General features: G+C 43.2%; 3 protein-coding genes and 2 long non-coding RNA genes across 11 annotated transcripts; 3 read left to right on the top strand and 2 right to left on the bottom strand.

The window, feature by feature from the left end:
* Positions 1–352: 352 nt before the first annotated feature.
* mul1a (mitochondrial E3 ubiquitin protein ligase 1a) lies at positions 353–5,433 on the bottom strand. Of its 4 annotated transcripts, none has more exons than XM_035634020.2 (6): positions 5,315–5,433; positions 3,317–3,470; positions 2,874–2,961; positions 2,656–2,776; positions 1,836–2,067; positions 353–1,719 (listed from the first exon to the last, which is right to left on the bottom strand). In XM_035634020.2, the coding sequence occupies exons 2-6, from the start codon at positions 3,431–3,433 to the stop codon at positions 1,204–1,206; spliced, it is 1,074 nt and encodes a 357-aa protein (XP_035489913.1). In that variant the 5' UTR covers positions 3,434–3,470; positions 5,315–5,433; the 3' UTR covers positions 353–1,203. The 4 variants fall into 4 exon arrangements, with proteins under 4 accessions (XP_035489913.1, XP_035489915.1, XP_035489914.1 ...); XM_035634022.2 differs by lacking the exon at positions 5,315–5,433 and adding an exon at positions 3,982–4,177; XM_035634021.2 differs by lacking the exon at positions 5,315–5,433 and adding an exon at positions 3,657–3,700.
* On the top strand, positions 4,021–9,290 carry alg3 (ALG3 alpha-1,3- mannosyltransferase). Of its 3 annotated transcripts, none has more exons than XM_035634018.2 (9): positions 4,021–4,159; positions 6,506–6,605; positions 6,711–6,858; positions 7,031–7,191; positions 7,316–7,436; positions 7,551–7,756; positions 7,917–7,993; positions 8,110–8,254; positions 8,354–9,290. In XM_035634018.2, the coding sequence occupies exons 2-9, from the start codon at positions 6,532–6,534 to the stop codon at positions 8,529–8,531; spliced, it is 1,110 nt and encodes a 369-aa protein (XP_035489911.2). In that variant the 5' UTR covers positions 4,021–4,159; positions 6,506–6,531; the 3' UTR covers positions 8,532–9,290. The 3 variants fall into 3 exon arrangements, with proteins under 3 accessions (XP_035489911.2, XP_035489909.2, XP_035489910.2); XM_035634016.2 differs by lacking the exon at positions 4,021–4,159 and adding an exon at positions 5,394–5,652; XM_035634017.2 differs by lacking the exon at positions 4,021–4,159 and adding an exon at positions 5,776–5,863.
* vwa5b2 (von Willebrand factor A domain containing 5B2) lies at positions 9,200–19,984 on the bottom strand. The gene is made up of 21 exons (XM_035634012.2): positions 19,846–19,984; positions 19,280–19,495; positions 18,252–18,477; positions 17,969–18,126; positions 17,561–17,692; positions 17,349–17,473; positions 17,061–17,237; positions 16,839–16,949; positions 15,963–16,165; positions 14,888–15,002; positions 14,222–14,407; positions 13,913–14,129; positions 13,501–13,838; positions 12,788–13,025; positions 12,374–12,715; positions 12,134–12,271; positions 11,818–11,943; positions 11,689–11,739; positions 11,073–11,184; positions 10,659–10,782; positions 9,200–10,574 (listed from the first exon to the last, which is right to left on the bottom strand). Exons 1-21 carry the CDS (start codon positions 19,982–19,984, stop codon positions 9,813–9,815), a joined length of 4,236 nt encoding a protein of 1,411 aa, XP_035489905.1. The 3' UTR covers positions 9,200–9,812.
* Positions 10,432–12,918, top strand: LOC118310761. Of its 2 annotated transcripts, XR_004793837.2 has the most exons (5): positions 10,432–10,600; positions 10,703–11,217; positions 11,587–11,715; positions 11,824–11,979; positions 12,509–12,918. It is a non-coding gene; the product is annotated as an uncharacterized LOC118310761 (long non-coding RNA). The 2 variants fall into 2 exon arrangements; XR_004793836.2 differs by lacking the exon at positions 12,509–12,918 and having other exon boundaries at positions 11,824–12,117.
* On the top strand, positions 13,702–19,982 carry LOC118310763. Its single transcript, XR_004793839.2, has 6 exons — positions 13,702–13,890; positions 14,261–14,344; positions 14,860–15,010; positions 17,056–17,254; positions 18,733–19,481; positions 19,855–19,982. It is a non-coding gene; the product is annotated as an uncharacterized LOC118310763 (long non-coding RNA).
* Positions 19,985–24,354: the final 4,370 nt, after the last annotated feature.

Raw genomic sequence — 24,354 nt, 5'->3', positions numbered from 1 at the left:
GAAGAATTTGAATTTAAAAATAAAACACCCAAGCATTTTCAGTTTGATATTCAGAAGAAGCTTCTGAATCACAACTCGCAAAAAAATCTTCAGGATCGACTGTTGATTTTAAATATCAAAGTATAAAAAAGTTACATATTCATCAGTTTACATGTAGTGAATTGACCCTATAAATATTAGAAGAGATTCAATATAAGAGATTTGTTTGATTTCAGTTGGAGTTGTACCTGATTCTAGCTGCTTCACAGCCGACATCCTTATCATCAACGCCATAAAAGCTACGTCGCCATCAGTCAACAGTGGGTTAACTTTACAAACTGAATCTCTACATTAGAGAAGCAAAACTTGCTGCTACATGGTGAACAGTTTTATTCCTGCAAACACACAAAATAATGAAGTAAATTACAATCCCAGCTTTTTTCATTTTCAAACGTCGTTTTGTCGTTTTATAAACTCAAGAGACATCACTTGATGACAGTTATCATATAACTTCCTCTAAAGCCAGACTGATTTTCTCCTCTTTTTTAATAAATGTGGTTTTAATACTCCCCTGGACTTGTAAAAGACTTTGATGTATTAATTGGCGGAGTTCCCTTTTAAGCATCTCTAAGTCAAATACACTACACAAATGATTCCACTGATTTACTGATTTTTTTCCCACAAACATTATACACACTCTCACTCACCTGTAGTGCATTAATCATACATTAACACTCAAGCTCTGTCTTGGCCCTGAATGTAACTATTGATTCAGCAACTTCCTGTAACTCAAAAATATAACTGAAACTGGCTGAAACAAAAGCGACCAGACTGGAGTTATCCAGATACATACATTGCAATCACTCTGACACAGCATCAGTCATAAATTACCAGAATAAGGCACGTAAACCAGTAGGAAAATAAACATTTCTATTGCACTAATTTACATTTTTTTTTTGCATTTACCTCATTATCCTGTTTTTTTTTCAGGGAAAAGTACTTCAGTGAAATGTGGTAGTGAAAAAAGCCTTTGCAAAATATCCTCATGATTCACAGTTCATCAGTACTGTACATACAGTATGTTCTTTATTCTAGACGATAAAGAGATCAGTCATTTGCCCTTTTGTAGCTGCTGTCAGTGCAGCAGTTTAGACTTCTCAGGTGTAAAGCTGGTACAGTTTGTATGGTACAGTTCCACTGAGGTTATATGGTCCCACGGGTGCCTCAGACGTGAAAAAGCGGCACCACTCTGCTGATATTCTGTCTACAAATGGGGCACTGGCGGCGTGGAAGGGCCTGGTAGCAGGTGTGGCAGCAGCACACATGCCCACAGTCCAGCAGAATACAGTTACGTGGCCGATAGAGGCAAATCACGCAGGCGTTCTCTGCGCGACCTTCCGCCGCATCTTGAAGGCCCTCGGGGCCCGGTGCTGCAGCAGGCGCTCGGGGAGCTTCAGCCTGCATCCTCTCAAATTCCCTCCTCTCCTGCTCCTGCTCCCACCGAACTTTTAGGTGGCAGTAGTAGCGTCGACCGACCCAGAGGAGGACCGACGCCCCGGCCAAAGCAGAGGCAATGGTCAGCGCTCTCCACCAAACAGCCACGCTCTCTTGATCTCGCCGCAGGCTGTCAAAGTCAGTGATGCTCAAGAAGTACTGTGCACTATTAGAAGGGGGTCGAAGATTCAGGACGCCATCTGTGTCCAGTATCAACTCACCTACACCTGTGAGAGTTGCACCCACCTGGGAAAAGAGAAAAAAAAAGGTGAGCAAAAAAATTATCCTTTCTCAAATCATTATGAATTAATCACTGAGCTATAGGAACCAACAATGTTGGTATATTACATCTAATAACTGACCTTGAGCATTTCCTCTGTCTCCAGTTGCCCTTTGATTTTCTCCCCACTGAGGTATTGTCCCACAATGTCTCCAAAGCCGTAATTGACCTGGTGAAACTTCTCGTGGGTGATCTCCGTGTGCACTCCGGAGGCTTGCAGAGGGCACAGGACCTTAACTGCGGTCTCATCCGATCCCACTAACACAAAGGGCACTGTGTTCACTCTCTGGTGCAGGACTCGCTCACTGTCTGTCCTGCAACAGGTAGCGGAAGGGACAACACATCTCATGATGGAGAGGATTCTGGATATGCCTCATCTGTAGTAAGTAGTTTAACGACTCTCTGAATTCACGGTTCGGTTTCTACTTGGGTTTTTTTATTGTTATTATCCTTATTATTATTATCCTTGGTCATGATTGGACGGAAATAGTAATGTGACAGATGCAGTTGGAAGACAAAAAAAATATGAATTATTTTGTTTTATTTTCAATTGTTGAATGAAATTTTCATTCAACAATTGAAATGTGGAAGAGGTAGCAGCAGGTTGGGGTATCGTGCTTCTGTCGTCCTGTATCGTGATTCAAGATTGTGGACATTAGTGTCACAGTTTCAGTCTTGTTTTCAGAATCCTAACTGCCCTAATGTGTAGAATCCAAAAAATTCTGAGAAAATCAAACGACATCATTTGACTAATCTTGAGACTGCTGTCTGTATTGATCCTGCATTACAAACCGGGTTGAGGAATTTAAAAACCTGTGAGTTTTGAGGATTAGAAGATCCTGCTGTGAGTCTGCATGTAGAAATTATACAGGGAAAAAAAACCTTCTTCACACTGTGCTCACCAGGTGCTTGAAAGGCCATTCCAAACCAGCCTTTGTTGTGTCAACATGAATTTCTGCAGCACGCCGGCAATTTCTTTTTGAAAGTGACTCGTAAGCGGCTCGCCCACTGGCTGCACAGCACCTACATATACGAGCACAAAAAGTAAATAATTAGTAAAACATTTCTTTCAGTAAACAAATATGGATCAATAAATAAGAAACATCGAGACCCCAGTTACCTTCAATGACAGCATACTGCAGACATGCTCCTGGAGTTACTTTCAAGATGTCTTTGAGTTTCCCATCTACAGTGAAATGTGGAGCATCCTGACAACACAAGACACAGATTGTATGTATTACACATAGCGCAGAGTAAACAGTTTTGGGGTTCCTGTCCCATAGAACATAGTTTTTTTTCCCCTTAACATATTTGGCAGAATACTTCTTCAGTCCTCTACAAATTAAAAAAAATGTAAAAACTCTATCCACTTTGTGACACTTGCCGAGTGCTGATCTTCCTAAAGAGAATTTCAAGAACTATGTCACAGCTGAAAACTGTTTCCATGGTTTCACAACTAATACCATCCCTGCCTATGGTTTAGAAAGAATGAAAAAACAGAAAAGTATGAAATTGCAAAATATAAAGTAATGTAAAGTTATGTTCATTATACACACAACTGACATCAAGTTTATCCACGGTCGTCCGGCTCTTCCTGTACAGATAGTAGCAGATGCCTGAGAGGGCGAGGCTGGCGCCAAGACACACCGCCTCTGGAACCCCCACAGAAAATCCCTCCATCGTCTCTGGGTCTCCTGTCACTGCCACAGGAGCAGACCTGCACAATGACATTTAAGAATATCAATAAGTCAACTGTCACCATTCACTGTTGTGAACTGTAACTGTGTTGTGAAACAGCCTATATAAACTCTTCATTGTTTTGTTTTTTTGCTATAATGAGGCATAGAGTTTCCCTCCTTTGCATTTATTATAACAAAAATGAGCATGTTCATGTGCTTTGTACACATGCAGTCCATACTGCTTCTAATTGGTCATCATCAATCAATTTTAAAATGAACAGTAAAATACAGTTGCGGCTGAGTCAGGGGAGGCATGGGAGGCAGTTTGATCTATCATGATCAAAGGACGGCTTTGCCTCCCTTGGTGGGACAAAAACAAACCAATCAGAATTAAGTTCATCGCTGTTGTCAGGTAGAATTTTGTATGAGTAAAAAAAAAATTGAAGGGAGGCTAGCTGAGTCTGCCTTTTCAACCAGTCACAAAGCCGTTGATAGCTACGCTCTGCTGTATCTGCTAGTGACATGATATGTTCAGTGTAGCCTGCTTACGTCAAAGATGATTAAGAGAAACGCCAACGATGGAGGGCCAGGAGGATATACTGCAATATGTACCTGTCAATACATTTTGGAGATCAACGTTCCAATGCCAGTTACAAATTAAAAACTATGGAAATATAATTCAGAAGACACCAGGTGGATCACAATGCTTCAAAATGGATACATACACGTGAGTGGAATGGTTATTAGGCTCGGCAACTCGATCGTAGTGGGATGCACTTAACGAAAACTAGAAGGATTTAAGATTAAAAGTTCGCACCCAGTTTCAAATGGTAATGTTAAAAAAACAAAAAAACAAGTTAGAAATCGATGTGTAATCGTGGACTCAGACCTGACCTTCAACAGCCACATTAAAACAAGTCAGCCTACGATCACCTAAAGAATATATCAAGGGTTAAAGGACTTATATCTCTTATATCTGCATGCATTCATCTTCAGCAGGCTCGACAACTGTAACAGTGTCCTCACAGGTCTCCCTAAAAAGTCAATCAGACAGCTGCAGCTAATTCAGAACGCTGTCTCCTGTCTGTCAAAGAATTGATTTCAAAATACTATTGTTGGTTTACAGAGCACTGAATGATTTAGGGCCACAGAACATTTCCGATCTTCTACTTTGCAGTGAACCACCCAGAGACCTCTCAGATCGTCTGGGACTGGTCTGCTTCTCTGTCCCCAGTGTCAGAACTAAACACGGAGAGGCAGCGTTCACTTTGTATGGTCCACACATCTGAAACAAACTGCCAGGAAACTGCAGGTCTGCTGCTCCAACTCTCGGTTCTTTGAAATCAAGGCTTGCTTGACGTTTGTGATGAAAACAAATGGAGAGGTTGGTTGGTCATGTACAAGTCAAAGGGTTTATTGCACGCGGGTTCAACTGCAACACTAAACCACAAATGTGAGTGTGAAAGAAAGACATTGAAACGTGGGACACCGGCTACAGCTGATCACTGTGACAGTCAACTCCATTTGAACACAGCAAACTTAACTAGCCTGTTAGAATTTGGCATTTGACGTTTGTTAAAATCAACAGATCCCAGCTTTGAGTCAGTGATGGTGATATTTTAAAAATGGGTCAAATGTGCAAGCGGTCTATTATCATTATTTTCTCATTAAATGAGATGAATTTTATTTCAAATCTTGGTGAGCTAACGTTAGCTGCCAGCCAGCTAACGTTGCTAGGGCAGCACTAGCAGTGACCTCTGAATGTTTTTCTTAAACTGATGTTAGCTAACCACGTGAGCAGCAATAACTCATGTCTAAAACCATACATATATGCATGTCTTCATATCAGGTACGAGGAATAATAAGTCTGTTTTGTTGTTACCTGTCAGAGAGAAAAGGAACGTCTCAACTTCTCGTATTCGATTGAACCGTGTTCTCCATTAACGTGACGTACGAGATGAGAACGTAGCGTCACATGACAAAGTCCGCGCATGCGCCGCGCGGCGTTTCTCCACATCGTCGCCTGTTCCGCCGCCGACATGGCAGGAGGTGTGCGGAGAAAGTCTCCCGGCTCCGCGTCCCCGTTGTGGGCGAAGCTTCACTCGCTGTGGCAGGGCAAACATTTGGTCCTGTTCAAGACGGAATACACGCTGCTGGTCTTGTCTGTGTTGTGGTTCCTGGAGATCGGGATCAACGTGTGGGTCATACACAAAGTAGCATGTAAGTAAAGCTACGCAGCTAGCTAGCATGCTACGGTGTTTCGTCGCTGCCCCGAACGTGTCTGAACGCTAAGTAGCTAGCGTTAGCTTAGCGTCTGACTTCAAATGCCAACTGTCAACGGGAGTTTACTGTCCTTGCATGACCATATACTGTCGTCTGCCCTGTCCCGGTGATACACGGCCTTCACTGCTAGTTTTAAAACTCAAAGCAGGTAAATAAATTGTTTTAATGACTTAATTTTAAACTTGTAGTGGCATGTTAATTCTCCATGTGACTACTGCGAACGTTAGATTTAAACGCGAGTATGACATTTGTGTCATTGCCTGTTTTCGACATGCCGTCTTCTTTTTTCAACGCAGGGCTTCAACAATAATTGTCAGTAACAAATATATCATTAGTTAATCTTTCTATTTTTAATGAACGGTTGATTCTGTTAAGTGTTCGAAAATAGTAGGGAAAATGACAAGTAGAATTTTTCTAATCTTTTTTTCTTCTTGGTTTGTCATACCAACTGTCCAAAACCTAAGATTTTCAATTCACAATTATTTAAAACAAAAGAAAAAAGCAAATGTCAATAGTGGAGAAGCAGGAGCCAGTGAACGTTTGATATTATTAGCATCAGCTAATCCTTGACAGCACTACTGCGCATGCTCGTGATTTAATAGAATTGATGGACCAAAGTAAATGATAGCTGATTGGTCATTTCAATTATTTATGTAGCAGAAACTTACCAGAAAATCTGAATCCTTGGTTGACAAATTCAATTATGGAACAATAAGTATAAAATAAATAAATAATAAATAATTGGGAAATCTTCTTCATCATTCATGGGCACCAATTTATCTTCTTCCAGACACTGAGATCGACTGGAAGGCGTACATGGATGAAGTGGAGGGTGTTATCAATGGCACCTACGACTACACGCAGCTGAAAGGAGACACAGGTCCCCTGGTGTAAGTTTCATACGTCTTCAGTGCTGTAGATGCTCCATCCTGTGGTCGGATATAATTATTTGGGACCACGACTCTGAGATAAACAGTGGCACCTTGTTGTTGCAGGTACCCGGCTGGCTTTGTTTACATCTTCACTGCTCTGTATTACATCACCAGCCACGGCGTGAACATTCGCCTGGCTCAGTACATCTTTGCTGTTTTCTACCTCGTCACACTGCTGCTCGTATTCAGGATCTACCACCGCACCAAGAAGGTCAGCCCGTGGTTGTGTGACAAAAACACATTTATCCTGCAACATTATGACTCAATACACCACTAAGTTGAATTATGATGTTATTGATGCTAATGTAGCTAGTGGTTTTACAACACCATGTTACTTTATCTTTGTTCTTTGTTTGATCATATTTGTTCCTTTCTCCCTCCAGGTGCCTCCCTATGTGTTCTTTTTTGTGTGTTGTGCCTCCTACAGGATCCACTCCATCTTTGTGCTGCGTCTCTTCAATGACCCGGTGGCCATGATGCTGCTGTTTGCAGCTGTCAACCTCTTCATGGATGGACACTGGACCCTGGGCTGTGGCCTCTACAGGCAAGTGTGCACTCTTTCATGCAGCTTTTAATGTAATGTCTCCTTTTTCTAATCAAGAGTAATATGTACACATTTGAAACTGTGAATGTGAACTTGTGAATCAATCTTCTTCTCTTTCTGACAGTTTAGCAGTGTCTGTGAAAATGAACGTGCTTCTTTTTGCCCCGGGGCTACTTTTCCTCCTCCTGTCGGAGTTTGGTCTGATCAGGACAATCCCAAAACTTTCTCTGTGCGCAGGAATACAGGTAAATCTCCCCTATAGCAAAACATTTGGTTGCATTTAACTAGCATACCTAAATATATTTTTATGTTTAATGCCATGAACATCATCACTTAATTAATCCGTCTTGATATCACAGCTTTTCCTGGGCCTCCCTTTCCTCCTGGACAATCCCATTGGTTATGTGAGCCGGGCTTTTGATCTTGGCCGTCAGTTCATGTTCAAGTGGACAGTCAACTGGCGCTTCCTGCCAGAATGGCTCTTCTTGAATCGCTACTTACACTTTCTCCTTCTGGCTGCGCACCTGCTCACCCTGCTGCTCTTCGTCTTCCGCCGGTGGAAGAGGTCAGACAGACTTTCACTGTGCCAAGTTAACTGTTAGTCCTGTAAATACAGATGAGCTGGAATAAAATATGGGGTTACATATGTGCCAGTATTTGATGTCATGGAATTCTGATGCTGGGTTTCCATATATTTAGAAAATACTAATTTTCTGTCTGAACAGGCCTGGAGTAAGCATCTTCGAACTCCTGAAGGACCCTGGCAAGAGGAAAATCCCTCCTCAGGAGAACACAGTGGATCATATCCTTCTGTTCCATTTTAATAAAACACTATTACTAGTTAATTGGTTGAAACATAAATGAATGATCTTCCTGTTTTTCACTGGCTTTTTGTGTCGGAGCTTAACAAACAAGCACAGATAGTGCTGATTTTGTTCACCTCTAACTTCATTGGCATGTGCTTCAGTCGTTCGTTGCACTACCAGTTCTACGTCTGGTACTTTCACACCCTGCCTTACCTGCTCTGGAGTGGTGGAGTTGAGAAGCTGGCCCATCTGCTCAGGTAGGAGGAAACCTTAATACCCATGCAAAAGTTCCCCTTTCAACAAGTTTTGAGCATTCAGCATGTTAAGGCTGTATATCGTTTTGTTCTTGTGTCAAGGGTTTTGATCCTGGGTCTGATTGAGCTTTCATGGAACACGTACCCCTCAACTAACGGCAGCTCGGCGGCGCTCCACGTCTGCCACCTCATCATCCTCCTCTGTCTGTGGCTGGCTCCGCCCCTGCGGTCAGCCCCAGCCGGAGCACAACAAACACCTGCCAAGGACAAACGTCAGTGAGCCACAGCCTAATCGGACCGGACTTCGAATACGGTCACATCAGCTTCCGACAGCCCTTCATCCTCTTCCTCTCTTTGATCCCCACACCACCGGTACAGAGGGAGGTCACTGGGGTAGACTGATTGTATGAGAATAAAAGGAGCCATGTGATGCTTCTCATCTCAGCTCACTGCTGAAAGTGAAGGAAGTGAGTGTGAGGGTGCATGTCTGCAGACAATCGCCTATATGATGAAATGGGATGTAGTCATCCTATTGCAGTTGAAGCGATGAAAAGAGAAAGAAAACATGGATTCTCAGGTTTCATTTTCAAATGCATAATTAGTAGAGTGGAGTACAGTGGTAGGAGGAAATTCTGAATGTTATAGTGTTTGGAAAGAATTTATTACATAAGCTATATTTCTACTTAGTGAGTTAAAGCTGCAGTCCGCCCATTATTTAACTGGCCCTTTCTCGTTCGATAATTATTTCTCGTTCGATATTCTGTTATTATCCAAAGTCGTTTAATGTGGCACAAATAAACTGGCACATTGTTTTAATAAAGCAGTATGTAGAAGAGTGTAATTTATATCCCATTGACCTAAAACTTAGTACAAAGCTTTACATAAATGTGTCAAACTAAAGTGAAGACAGCCAAAGCTGTTTGTTTGATTTGTTACATGACATTCATCCCAGCACAGAAGTAGATTTAATGTGAAAAGTTAGCAGTAGACTGAAACAGCAAAGTTGTAACATTTTATATTAAAGAGAGATGCCACTTGACCCTGATGCTGTTTGTTTCTTCAATTTTAACACGGGGTTTTGTTACACACTACAAAAAATTGGCTAAAATTATTTTATTTGCCAACAAGGAAGTCCATCATTTAAAGTAATATTTCATTAGTTCATCAAATAATCACCTTCATAATCAAAATCATTTCCACCTTACAGTCTGATTGTGACTGGGTGTTTTGTGAAGTAATAACATACTGACAGGAAGCTACAACTTAGACTATAAAAAGCCCATTCAGGTGGTCAAGGCATTCTAGTGATTGCATAAAGCTTATTTATAACAAAAGGCCACTTGGTCAATGTCTTGTTACATTTTTATAAATTGTCATATCAGTAAAAATGTTTATGTGCAACTGAATATTAAAATGAACTTGGCACTGGGTTATGGTTTTAGCTGCGCCTGCACTTAAAATACAAGATTTGCTTTTCCATTAAAAGGTGTTGCCTCTAGAGTAGCAGGTAACAAATATTTGCAGATTAGTAGATTTGGCTCAGTTTTCTCAGAGATGATTCTCACATGTTGTTGGGGTTATAACACAGCATATTCAGTTTAATGTTCTCGTCCCAGTGGCGGAGCAGCAGGAACAGCTGTCTGGCCGCTCCCTTCAGGCCTGCCAGATCCATTCCCTCAGGCAGCTCCTGACAACGCAGCCAGAAGTCTGCCTTTGCTGCTAGCAGCTCCCACTCCATGAAGTAGCCGGCACAGCGGTGCTCAAGCCATGCTAGAGCCACGGCTGTGGCCCAGCTCGAGCCCTCCAGGTCCTCTAGAGCCAATGGGCAGCTCCCCTGGAGGTCGGCTGGATCTACTGAAGAGCCTTCACACACATCTGTCTCTGATCCGCGACCACTATCTGCCTGGCCGTACCTCTGGCTCTGGCAGAGGCCAGGAGATGGCTCCAGGGAGTCCTCTTCGAAGCCGGGGAGGTCAGGGTGTGAGGTGACCGGTTCTCGGTCAGACAGGTGTCTTCGGCGAAGCCTTGGTTCCAGCATCAGGGGAGTGTCGTCCGGAGTGTGGTGGAAAGGAGGTGCACTTTGTTTGGCTAGGATGCAGGAGGTCGTAGAAGAGGCAATGTGGTGACTAGAGGATGCACCCAGAGGCTTGGCAGAGGTGGATAAAGATGGAGCACTGGGAGATATACAACGGAAAGGTGGGCTGAGGCTGCGGCGGTGGAGGCTGTAGGGTGAAGCCCTTTTTAGGCGGTCCAGGGGGATCTGGACACAGTCGGAGTAGATCTCTGTCAGCAGGAAAGCTCCTGATGCCAGCTGCAGACGCACCTGGTTAGAGAACACGTGGACATTAGGTAATACGTTTGCATGCTTGTGTGTTGTGCATATATTGTGATTGTTTGCGCAGCTCACCAGGGGCAGGTAGTCTGGAGCTTCAGTTTCAGCTTGTGTCTCAGTCTCTGCAGATAAACAGTGGGACTTGAGAGGAATCTGCTTTCCTGATGAAATGGAGGACCTGAGTCTGCCCAGTTGAAACCTGGAACATGTAAAAAATATCTACATTTGAATTGGACATAATATGCGCCACTCCAAGGTAACCTAAACACAAACACTGCCATGAAGGAAGTTTAGCGCTATAGTAGTATAATCATTCAAAGCCACAAAAACATTGGTGCCCAAACTGAAGGTGTATCACTCAAAAAAGGTTAAAATAAATACATGCCAATGAGAACATTCTAAAAACAAACAAACATTAAAACGAGTCAATTTTAACATAAGTAATTTTTCTCTAATAACAGTTTCATTTAATTTGAATGTTTTCTTTACCTGGTGCCAAAGAAGCTCTCCATAGACTTGCTCTCTATAGATCGCTGTGAGCGAGTGCATGGGGCGCCAGCGATTGCTGGAGCTGTCGCAGAGTTGGCACAACCCCCTACACCTAAGACAGCAGCGTGGAATAAAACATTAACCGGTATTGTTTCAGCAGAACAGTTGTGAAGTGATGTTTCCTGCTGGGTTTTAAAGGCTCAGTGCACTGAAATTACAAAACAAAAACATTAAGAAATGTTTTACAGGGGAAATGTTTTGGGAAAGACTTATAAGTTTTCAAATGGCATTTTTCAAATTCTGTGAGCACCACAATCCAACCTCCCCCAGTGTGCTCACATTGTAAAATATATATATATATATATATATATATATATATATATATATATATATATATATATATATATATATAATATTTTTTTTATAATTTTGGTGAACTGATCCTTTAAGAGCTACCACAGGGAATACTGATGTGTCAAGGGAGAGTAATTCTTCCCTTTCTCCTTCCATACAGACTCGGCTTGAGTTTGAACGGGCTTTCTGGTAGGACGCCTCTAACCTTTGGACTACGCTGCAGAGGAGTGTTCTCACCGAGCGAGTCGACAGTAATACTTACTAGAGTCCCAGGATGTAAGGCTACATGGTGAGGCAGGAGTGTCATCTCTGTCTGAGAGATACAAAGATGGTTGATGACCTAAAGTCTTGACAGCAGAAACGGGCTGGTGGTATAATTCAGTCTGTTTACCTGCAGAGTTCCAGGTGTCCTCCATCTCCTCACTGTCTCTACTGGTACGCCGTCGGCCCAAACCTATAGAATAGGCTCGCTGCCTACGACTACCTGACTGGGAACCCCTGCTCCCCAAATACACCCCTGCACACACGGACCACAAATACAGAATGACATTAGGTAAATGGTCTATATAGATTTACCTGTGCCTTATATAAAATAAAATATTACTCGTGACAAGCAAACTAAGATCTATTGTTTCAAATTGGGGTTACGTGCCCCTTAAAATATATAAAATAACATTTCTGTCTTTATTTGGGAGTTGGTTACACACCTGTGTTTTTGACGTCGATGCTGTCTTGCATGCCTCTGTTGGGGTTGCTATCAGTGGTAGTGAAGGCTGTGTACATACAGATGATGTTACAATGCCTACTGGTCTGGATAGCCTTCATACGGTATCGCTTAGCAGAACCTAAGGAGCCACAAATACAACAACAACATTGAAAGATAGACAGCCTTTATAATGGTTAGGAGATGGATCAGTCAGTATGATATATCATCAGCAAAACCTCACCGTGTCCAACGTCGGTCTCCTTCTCCGCCATTTTCTCAAAGTCTCTTATAACTGAGCGAGCAGTCAGCTGGTGAATGATATCCTCCCATGGTTCCTCTCCTCTTCCTTCCTCCCCCTCTCCTCCACATCCTTCAGTCCCTGGTGTCCCCTCGCCCTCAGGGGTCCAGAGGTGCCCCAGGTCAACACTGACCTCCCAGGACACTGGCCTGCCGCTGAGCAGGCCGTGAATGAGCGAGCGGCACTGACCTGGAGGGGGATCCTCTGGCTGGACGGCAGTGAAGAGGTACTCTGGATCTGTGAAGTTGTCCCAGTCCATAGGAGAGGCGGGGAACAGAAGACCATCTGTGGGTCAGAGTGAGAAAGTGAGGGGTAGATATTTGATGCACAATCCCGGTTTTCTTAGTAGTGTCTTACTGGAGTCAGTGAGGCTTCTGTGGGACAGTGCCCCTCGTGGCGGGGGCTTCGTTTCCCCGTCACTTTCGTCCAGCCTCCCTCCCAGCGCTTGGTCGAAGGAGACCCTCTCCAGAGCTCTCCTCAAACGATGCATCTCCAACTCGCCCTGCGGGGACGAGAAACTCCGTGCTGCCATGGTTGAACGTGCCAGAGCCTTTTGTCTCTTACGAGACTCCTCACCTCCATCAAGGCGCCCATTCTGGTTGTGTAACACAAAAAGTAGGACTCCTATTTTATTTTTCTTTGCAGCAACATATGTCTAAAATGTAACTATGTTAGGGTTGTCTGTTTGTACTGTTCCAATGTGTGTATTTGTATAACATCTGGTTAGGATGTCCTTTCTTTTCTAAAACACCTTTCAACAATACTCTGTCAAGTAAGAGAAAAAAAGTAAGACGTTTCACCCCTTTTTCAAAACACAACAAGTCAATGTATACTGCTGTCTTGTGTTGGTGGATATATTGGCATCTTTCATTTTCTGCAACAGAATTCTCCCAGTTTTATTAGCGAAATTGGTGACAAAGCAGTAGGCAGAGAAAGAAAACATTAGAAGACTGATAGATCCCATCAAACTATTTTTTAAGCGCTTGTGTAGACAACTGTTCATGACATACATTATGTTGCTCGACTACAGAGAAATGCTTTTAGGTGAAGTTGTTACAAAAGAATCTTGCCTTTTTTGCCCCATTATCCGGGGTTTCTGCTGAGAGGTTTTGTTGCCATGCAGGGTCCGCCCAGCGGGACAAGGATGATCTCTGTTCTGGAGGGGGCATCTTCTCAAGGCCTTGGGGTAAAGACCCAGTATCCAGCACGGAACCACAGGACTGGGGGTCGGGCAGCAACATCCCGCCTGCTGAGTCAGAGTTGGACGAGGCGTGTATGTGTGAGTGGGACTGCGTCTGCAGGCTCCGCTCACTACTGAGGGAGCAGCGGGTGAGGACATACTGCTCCTGGATGTAAGAGCTCTTCTGGATCCTCCTCCTCACATCACTGGACCAGTCTTGCTCCGCACCTGGAGGCAACAAATGCCAGCTGTTAACCACGATGGGCGAACCTGACCAAATGTATGTATGTTGAGTGACTGACCTGGGCTGGTGCCAGGGTCTGTGTCTTTGGCACAGGAGAATTCAGAGGAGATTTCTCTGGAGATCTCCCTCAGTGCCTCCTCCAAGTCGGTTCCATCTGCACTTGTCACCACAGGCATTAGTTCGGAGGTGGGGGGAGGTGAAAGCTCATCATTTGATTGGTCAAAAACAGAACCAGCAGAGCCACGATGTACACCTTTATAGCCCCGTCCATGAGTCTGCAAAATATGACAGTGAAATTAAAAAAATGCCTTTGCCTATGCGGCGTCACACGTACATACAAGCGTATTTCAAATGTAGAGATGTATACCTCTGTCTTTTTTGTTTTGAAATTTGTCATATCATACAGGGTGCAATATCCAATGAGGCGATTGCCAGTGTAGAGCGGAGGGATTTCATTGGGTGAAAGAAGAGCCTCCATGTTTTCTGGCAGGTACCAGTCGATCCGTACGTCAGTCAGTACCGGTTCAAAGGCCTTTTTCAGGGACTTGATTAACTGAGGAGGGACAATGAGAATAGTAATTTTACCTGAACACTTTACAGTTAGTTTTTTCTCTAATGACTATGGGACAATGGGTCGAGGGGATAATCAGAATCTTCAATTAAGTACAGTAAAGTACCAAAAGTGTCAAAGGTCAAAGTAAGGAATTGGCCCTAGTGGCTCATATTGTTGTAAATGTTTAAACTACTTTATATTCAGTTAAGTAGTTTAGTTCAGTGGTTTCCAACCTACAGGTTGGCCCACTCCTGTAGGTCATGAGACACACATACAGTATATATCATATAAACATATACAGTAGGATAACTCAACAACTACTTAGTTATTTTTCTACTGCTAATGGCATGTGATGTGATAGAAGGCAAGTGTACTGTATCATGGCTTTATGTTTTTAGCTCTCAGAATAAGGATAATGCCAATAATTGTTATGTAATTCACATTTTCTCCAGCAGGTGACAATGTTGCAGTACTGCTGACCTTGGGCTGGAGTCTCTCCTCGTCATCCAGGAGCTCTGTAATCCCTCCTGTTAATTTGGCAACGCCCTGCAGGAGTCTCCTGCAGGCTCGAGGACCCAGGCCCACACCAAAGCATCTGCAGAGGTGATATATTATTTTTTCACACACACCCAGTGCCTGCACTTCTCAGGAAGCATCTTTCATTTTCATGGATTTGTGAGGTTGGAACTCAGACGTAGGCACCCGGTTGTGAAACCCCAATGGCATGCAGAGGCTTCCTTATGTCTCAGGAAAGAGAAATTATGAAGTAGTGAAACAGACTGAACTGTTTCACAAGCCATTTGGCAAAATTGAGAGTTTGAAAAGAGAAGAGGACAGAATATTTGAAAAGACGGAGTGTTGCAAACGGACACTGTCTGGATGTTTAGATACTGTAAGTACAATATGATTTTGAGGAGAGAAAAAAACGACCAGAAAATTCGTGCCTTTGCTGGATGTAGACTGTAGTTTGACTGCAACGTAATTAACATTCATTGAAATTAGAACATCACAAGAGAATAAAGAGGCAACCAACAGTTGCACAGTTTGCAGGACGGCCAAGATATGGTGGAAAAAGTCAGTCCAACAGGAGAATACTAATGAAGGATAAATGGAGTTTGTGTACTGATGAAGGCCAGGGGAAAACCAGAGGGGCGTGACTACTACTGCAGAGGAAGGCACTTAGCGGGATTACTGGGTGTGGCAGAAAAATACCTCAGCCTGTTCTTCTCTTTTTTCCACGGCACTTTGCTCTCAGTTCTTCAAGATCGCTGTTTGCGTGTCTCTGTGTCTCTGTCCTCTTCCCTTTCCTCCCCCACATTATGTCTCTGTCATATTCATCACCTCATTCTGTCCGCATTCAGTGTACTCCATCCCTCTCTGCTTCCCTGTCACCCCCAGTGATTTAATGTCCCATTACATTCAACTAGTTGTTGGAATTAATGTCCATTTTATGTTTCGATGGCACCATCCTCAAAGCTCCCTGTGCCGTTCATCACACATACATTTTTCCATGGATTAAATATCGAATACACAGTTAAGTATTGGGGATTCATACCTGCCAGCACATGTGTTTCTGCGGACCAACTCCAGCACTTTGGCTACGTTCCCAATGGATCCATCTGTGATGATGAAGATCTGGCGAGGATATGAGCGCTGCATGGGCTGCTGGTACACCCAGGACAGTGCCCCCAGGAGGTTGGTGCCCCGCATGTCAGCTCTCATCCTTTGGACATATTCGTATGCCTGCATGAGAGTGACCTGTGTGCATTCAGAAACAGGAAGAGTGGAGATGCAATCAGAGCCACAGTAACGGTGGGAGAGGCAAGCATCAGAAAACAACACCTGTCCAACTGCGTGGTGTCGCCTGTGCAAACATCGCCTACTGTATGTTGTCAAGATAAATTCACCGTTTGATATCAGACGCCCCAATTACTTTGAGTGAGGGTAGCAAAGAGAGAGCAAACACAAGCACATTAGCCCCTGCCTTAAAACTGCAGCAAATCACACTGTGGACAAACATGCCTGATGGGAGAGGAGATGGAGCGACATCTCCTGCCTTAGTTAAAGCGCGTGAAAGGTCACCATATGGTGAGGAGTATGTGCAAAGACTGTTTGTTCTTGCGGTACCTGGTCTGGATAAAACCTGATACTCTGCTACTAAGGCAACCCAAGGAACTGACCTATCGCCTGATTAGAGACTGGACACAATAGAACACATAGTCCAACATTGGTTGAAAAACATCTGCCATCAGTGTAACCTGATCCTAATGCTCCACGTATTTACTTTAACCGCAAATACTGTAACTCACACGTAAGTAAGAATTTTGCATTTACATAATATACAATTCAATTCACTGAAAACCCTGCAAAAAAAAAAAACAGGCTCAGATTATTCTCCACTCTGAGCTATGGGTGATTGTGTAAAGCTTACATCGGTGCACAGCTTGCTAGAGGTGAACAGAGGCTTGATGGTGGTGCCGAAGCCCACGATGTTGAGCATGGTGCCAGAAGGGAGACTCTTCAGTGCGACCACCATGGCTTCCTGTGGAAACAAGAAGGGATAGACGAGATGGAGACAGATCAATCTACGCACCTACATCTAAAAACTGAACTCATGGTTTATTTGTATGCTTTTGTCCCGGCTGCAGCTCACCTTTACGCGATGGATGTTGGTGCCACTCATGCTCCCGCTGCGATCTACGAGGAACAGTAGCTCTCTGGTGGCTTTGTGCAGCTCCAGAGGTTCACACAGCAAGTCAGGACAGAAGTTGAGCATCAAGACCGGGTTGCTCAGAATGTCCTTGTGGTGCCGCTTCCTCACAAACTCCAGCTGCAGGTGGAACACAAGTATGGCAGCCTTTAGCACACTTGTACTTAGTTAACAGAATCCGGACAGATCTAGATAAAGGCATGAGATGTGAAACAACTGGAAACCCTCCACCTTCCTCTCCGGTTCTGAATCTTTGCGGGTGCAGCGAATGAAATCGCGACGGGAGCAGATCTGCTGTTCATACTGGCCGAAGGAGACTCTGCCTCTCTCCAAAATGACCAGCGGGCTGTGAGGTTCTGTGAAAGTGTTTCAGAATAAGAGTGAACAGACACAAAGAGAAAGTCCAACCATTTGTTTTTCGGGGACAATTTGCCATTGCTCACCACTGAGGTGCAGAATGATCTCTATGTGTCTGTCATATGGATGCTCCTGTGCCAAGGTGATGTAGGTGGCAGAGGCACTTTGGGCGCTGGGGTCTGCGTCTGCCCTCAGAGCATGAGTGGGGCTCTCCAGGCCTGCAAATCATTTGAGGAAAAAGAAGAGCAAATATACGTTTTCATAAGATATTCTATTCATTTTTTAATTATAAACACCAGGCACCCAGGTTAATGTGAGTGTGCTGTTTCTATTCCTTTAGGTGGTTAATTCCTCCTTAGGATTTTGTGTTCTGGAAGTATTTGGATTAAAGGCCTCTCTGTACACAGATTCTTTGTAATGACTATTCCAATATTTCTGTAATAGCTGAGAGAAGAACCACTGAATGAAATGTATTGGAGAAGACAAGGAAGTACCAGCCAGCAGACAGGCCCCTCTGACAAGCAGCTGGAAGTTGAGTGCATAAGGTGCCAGGTTGGCAGCTGGACTGGTGAAGATAGTGTGGGCACAATGCTTCTCCGAGTCCAGGACCCGGTCTTGTTTTTCTGAGGTGGCACCAAAACAGCTTGTTGCTCTGAGGAGGACAGCAATGCGAATTGCTTAGGATAACAATAAACAGCAGTAGACTGCCATCTCATTTATTGATATAAACAGAGTCAGGTAAAATTGTGTTGCCATATTTAGCTGTAACATAAATACCCGGTGTCTTCTAATTTCCCCCCATTTTCACTCTTGCTTGCAGTCATCTGGCCAGTGACAATTGGAGTAAGTAATGAGGGGTAGATGATGTGGATGGCTCCATTCTCTAATGTGGGGAGTTCGAGAGTGGTGCTTATGATAATGGACACTATATCCATGGGGCCGATGACCCCTGTGCCCACGATGAAGGTGGTTCTCTCAAGGTCTTCGTCCAGGATGAGATGCCCTGAAGATAAACAGAAGTTACTCACATAACTAAACAACTGTTAAAAGACAGTGAAGCAAATAGGCTTTGTGTTGAAATAAAAATAAGGCAAAGCCAACTCAAGGCAAAAGCTGCAAATGTATTCCTTGTACAGGATCCCACTGTTTCCAATAAAATACCATGAGCATCAAGTTGATATATGTTTGTGCTAATTCATCATCATTAGGCAGGCAGCCAAACCTATTTACCTCCCTTGTCCTTCCTTTCTCTCCTCAGGGAGACGAACACAGGACAGAGGAGGGACTGACCGTGTCTTTGTACATGTCAAGACCAGATCATCACAGCAGTAGACAACAGCCTACATTAATACAACCAGGAAAAGGGAGTTGTGGTTGATTTGTTCAGCTGAATTCTTGTACTTGTACAAAAAGTCTCACCAGCTTTGATTTTCCAAGCTGAAAGCTGAGTCATTTCACACGTATCTAGAGTACTGGGCATTCATTCCTGTTCAAATACTCCTCATCTGCTCTGGGTTCTGCAAAGTGCAAGTGTCTGGAGAACAGAGAACCAATGACTAATGTCTGCTAGCATAAGTTAATTATGCTGATTACTGCTCAATAACTGTTAGACTTATTTATTAGTCAGTAAGCTGAGGGGAAAGGGGGCAGCCCAGAAAGCAATTTGTTATATCAGTGCTCAACATGAATGCATAGCTTATGTCTTAATTGTTCAAACTCATTGAAATCATACTAGATAAATATATGGCCACCTCGTTACAAGATTTTTCTGGCCTTCTCTGCATTCCTCCGTCCTGTATCCTCACCATTGGTGCATTGAATGTCCTGACTGGAGTTCCCACAGCAGCCCCACTCCTGGCCATTCCCACAGTGGCCTTCAAGACCGGATCCAGGGCAGCAATCCAAACAGCAGTCCTTCAGCTTCCCTCGGCTCTGTATCTCCACACCCACCAGTCGGCCCGCGATTGAAGCCTCGAAGCCCACCACAACCTCCTTTTCTCCAAGAGGGTACACAAACACGCCTACATGTGCATGTACCAAAAATGTTATTCACACACACAAAACAATGGTTTTCATACTTTTCTGTCTGTTTAGAAACTGCTGAAACTTCATATACAGCATAATCACTGGATTCAATCATCTAACTTTCAAAAGCTTTTTATGACAAACTACCGCCTGTCAGATGATGTTGAGCTTGCTATATGTTGCTTACTGCAGGGTATCTAGTTATTTTCCTTTCAACTCAAAACAATCTGATAAATGCCTTAATTTTTCTAATTTGATTTCACGTGGTGTCAAAATACAATTCAGATAAAAACACAGTTGCCGGGATCATTATCTTTTCTAAGAAGGAATCACCCTTTTAACTCACCTTCCACAGACTCTATGTCAGCGTTGGCATAAGTAAGGTGAGCAGTGATGCCCAGGGAGCAGCCGTTGGCACAAGACTTGATGCAGGAGGCCTTGAGTAGCAGCGGTTCCCATGTGGAGCAGTTTCTCAGTCCCACCATCTTCTCAGGGTACCCACAAGCCTCTACTGTGCCGGCTGCATGAGAACACAGGTGACACAGACCAGCGAAATGGTCTGAGCGGACAGGAAGAGGAATATGTGAGTGTGCATTTATATTCTCTCATTTGACATTCCGTGCGCAATCATGCCGATCTTTTCAAATTTGTGTTGTTGTACCAAACAATCAAAACTGATTAGATGTGAATTTTTTCTTGTGCTGCGCTGATTTTGTATTTTGCATTTTTATGAGCACATGCCTCCTAGATATGTACTCATATGTACACATCAGCTCTTAGACGTGTAACCAAGCTGTCGCCTCAGGCTCTTAGCAAAAACCTGTGGTAGTTTGAGTGTTGATGCTTGGTTAATCATTAACATTACAGGTCAGCACTACTTTACTATGCATCTCGCTCAGCATATGCAATCAGCGCCTGTATGCAAATCTGTGTGAGCTTTTGATTACTTCTTACTCCTACTTACCTGCACACTGTGCTTTTTAAAACATAGGACATCATGAATTTGTCAACAGACCTCTCCAACAAACCCTTGTATGCAGTTGTAACAAGTTCTTCATGACTGACCCCTTAATATCTTTAAGTGCAGCAGAAAAGTGTGCGCGCGTGCATGTATGTATGCCTGTGTGTTTGTGTACGCATGCATGTGGGCATTTGGGTGCATGTCTGCGTGTGTTTGCTGTGATCCAGGTAATAGTCTGTCCACAACAAGATCAACAGCCTCCATCTGGTCCCACGCTCTCAGCTCATAACAGGCAAATAAATGCCTGGTTTGTTTAAGACGGGCAAACTGATGCTGTCAGAACACAAACAAAAGAGAAAGTACAACATGGAGCTTCTCTGGAAACTGCTGCGACACAAAGTGGCAAAGCTGATAAGCTTCACATGCTGTCTTATATGAGTATGAGTAAGTCACGTGTGTGTGTGTGTGTGTGTGTGTGTGTGTGTGTGTGTGTGTGTGTGTGTGTGTGTGTGTGTGTGTGTGTGTGTGTGTGTGTGTGTGTGTGCGTGTGCGTGTGTGTGTAACAATCAGTGCACATGTACCAACGAACATTGGAAAATTCAGTCTGGAACTCAGATGCAGACACTGACCACCGCATGCAAAAAAAAACACATTTTGGTGAAGGGCAAAGGTCTTCCAGCAGTTTTTATCTAAAAGTCTTGTAAAGTGAAAACTCTGCATTTGCCCGGCAAGGTTTAATTATTCTATCTGGGGTTTTGGAAGAAGCATATAGCTGTCCAAGAGTTAGCCCCGTGCAACACTGCAGCCCCTCACGTCAGTTACAGTGCAAGCTCCAGATAAAAATCAAAAACAATAATCGTCCAGGAGCACTTACTGTACTGTTCAGTGCCGTGTCCTCTGTGTCCAGTCTCTGCATCACCGTCACATCTCCTCGCAGGTCTCCCAGTGACACAGCGGTAGGAGTTTTCCTGGTATCAAGTGATGCTCTCTCTCTCTCTCCTCTCCCTCTGACTGTCTCTCGCTTTCTTTCTCTCCCCACAAATCCACCAGTTGCCCTATAAGGAAGACATTGATTTCACAGATTTGTTACATAGCTTAATTAGATGCCTTATGAAAAGAGTACAAAACAAAAACTAGGATGAACATCACCTGCATGCACTAACCTACTTTAAGACACTCAACACTTACCTGGACTTATTACTAGAAATGTATTTTCAGTATCATGCAATTGATTTGTGGAAATTAAAATGTCCTGGAAATCTCACTGCTGTGACCAATCACCACTACGCAGCTCTGCGCTAACCTACATTTCCTGATAAAGTGAAATGTCATTTGCTTACCTGCTTTGACCTGAACCACAGTGCTGATCAGAAACTATGATCCTGAACCTGTTGTCCAGGCACAGGCGAGCACACATTGGTAAGCAAGGCAGAGTCTGCTTTTCATCCAGACAATTGGCTGTGATGGTAGCAGCACCATAATTCATACCTAATGGCTGGCCCAGCGAGAGGAGGAGGAGGAAGAGGAGGAGGGGGAGGGGGAGGAGGGGGGGGGGGGGGGGGGGGGGGGGGGGCGTGTGTCCTGCCTCTCCCAACAGGTCAGTCAGACATCTGCAGCAGGCGAGGGTAGGTGAGACGAAAGAAGCAGAAGCTTTTTCCTTCTTACTCTTCATTTCATAGGGTCCAGTGCTACACACTTGTAAAGCTACATCTAAAAAAGAAAATAATTAGAACATAGGGAGTGACAAGGAAGTAATAGCAGAATATAACTAATTATTTTGTTCTGTGTTGGGTTTTATCAATTCAAATTGCAGTTAATTGCTATTTTGATCATGGCAGAAATTAATTTCCTCATGTAACTAATGTGAAGAATATAACGGAATAATAAATAAAAAGGAAAACAAACTGCTGTCTTGGTTCAAGCAGAAATTACTTGTATTATGTTGTTGTTGTTTTCTTCTAAATATTAGATAAACGTTGAATAATGCATTAAGTAGGATATTAATCATCATTATCATTATATCTAATTAAACTTTCTTGCATTTGTTACACAAGGAATGAGAGAATGAGAGAGAATGAAGTTTCCATAGATTTGATTTTAGTAAGTCACAGGATAGGTCAGCGTTAATATGTGGCCTCCATGTTTGTTGACAAAGACAAAGAGATAACAGAAACATATGTATTATCGTTGATTTGATGATCTGATTTGGAGACATCACCAAAATCCTGTGTGTGTGTGTGTGTGTGTGTGTGTGTGTGTGTGTGTGTGTGTGTGTGTGTGTGTGTGTGTGTGTGTGTGTGTGTGTGTGTGTGTGTGTGTGTGTGTGTGTGTGTGTGTGTGTGTGTGACACAGAGAGAGAGAGAGAGAGGTTAGTCAGTTTTTTATCAGTGTCCCATGCTGCCTCCATGTGGTGTTTTTCTTTTAGTTTGGTCTCTTCCATCTTTTCCTGATCAAGTCAAATAATAGTCAATCATATTCTTCACCTTGAATATATCATAAATATAATATTAATAATAATAATGAATAATATTGAGTCTGATGAAATGTAAAATCTCACACATCTCACATAGGTCTCATGCCTACGACTAAAAGATCACCTGACAAACTTTTATATCCCATATTGTTTATTCCTTCTGATCAGTCATAACCCAGACATTCTGGTGAGTAATGAAAAGCAATTATAAAGTGTATATGTTACTCGTCGATTTAATGTTCAGTTTGTTGAATTTGCATATTTAGCAATTATATTAATATGCAAACTTCTCGTTAGCTGTGCAAAGTGTGAGCGTTGTTTTGTTATTAGTTGACTCGAATGAACCAGCTTAGACTTGGCTAACCTTAACCTTGTTTAGGTGGCACAGGTCAGTAAAAGCTTTATATGATGTTCACTTTGCAATGTCATTCTGAAGAGAGTAGCATAAGATACAGAGCGTATTTTATGGTTGCTTATTCGCATTTTTGTTGTCGGTGAACTTATCACATCGAGCCTTAGCTTTATAGTGTGCACTGTAATGTCAGCGAAATGTTGCTGTTATCACACCAGGTAAAATCAGGTTTAGTCATTTTGTTTCCGCACCTGCATCTCCCACATCCCCTCACCGGGAGAAGCTTTTATAGTGCAACAACCCAGCATGTTCTAAAGACTTTGTTATAAACATCTGGTCTGGTTAAGTAACTTTAAAAGGACTACCGAACATTAATACCCCCCCATCAAAAACAATTCAGCACAGTTTAACTATATTCAGCCGACTTTAAACAGTACAAAGAACTACCCAAGGCTTCACTGGTCATGTTTTCGACGAATCGAACCCTGACTGTTTATTAATGCTTTTTTTAATATAATGTAAGCTCAGATCACACAGAAGCAGCTTTAGTCCCAGCAGAGGATGATTCTTTACTGGACTGTCCCGCAGTTCATCTAAAAGAAGTTCCATTGATGTGACACTAGATGTCAGCCTTCTCTAGTCAGCTGCAGCATGGGCTGGAATCGTGTCTGTTTCTTCTTCTTTTTGTCATCAGCTGTCTGGTGGTCCAATTCAGGAGCAATATTCAAACCTACTGTCTGGACATAATTTGGCCTATTGCACATACCAAAAGCAACAGATTGGTTTTCGTCTGCTCTCTTCTTAAAATCTGCACTCAGACCAGAGGTACAGATACTTTCTTTGCCAGTTTGGCTATCAAGGTATAGAATTACACAAAAGTACATCCTGCAATATATTCCTCAACTGAATAATCAATATGTGGAACATATGTTTAGTTCACCGTTTCCAAACTGCTTATCCCACACTCGGCACACCGCTAAACAAAGAGCCTGTGTAGTTTAATTATTATCATGGGAAAAAAAATCATGTTTCCCCATAAATCTAATGAACCATATCACCCTTATCACTA

The sequence above is a fragment of the Scophthalmus maximus genome, chromosome 5 (genome assembly GCF_022379125.1).
Source record: "Scophthalmus maximus strain ysfricsl-2021 chromosome 5, ASM2237912v1, whole genome shotgun sequence".
Classification (NCBI taxonomy): domain Eukaryota; kingdom Metazoa; phylum Chordata; class Actinopteri; order Pleuronectiformes; family Scophthalmidae; genus Scophthalmus; species Scophthalmus maximus.
The sequence above is the reverse complement of the archived record's forward strand: the minus strand, read 5'-3'. Positions and strand labels throughout refer to the sequence as shown.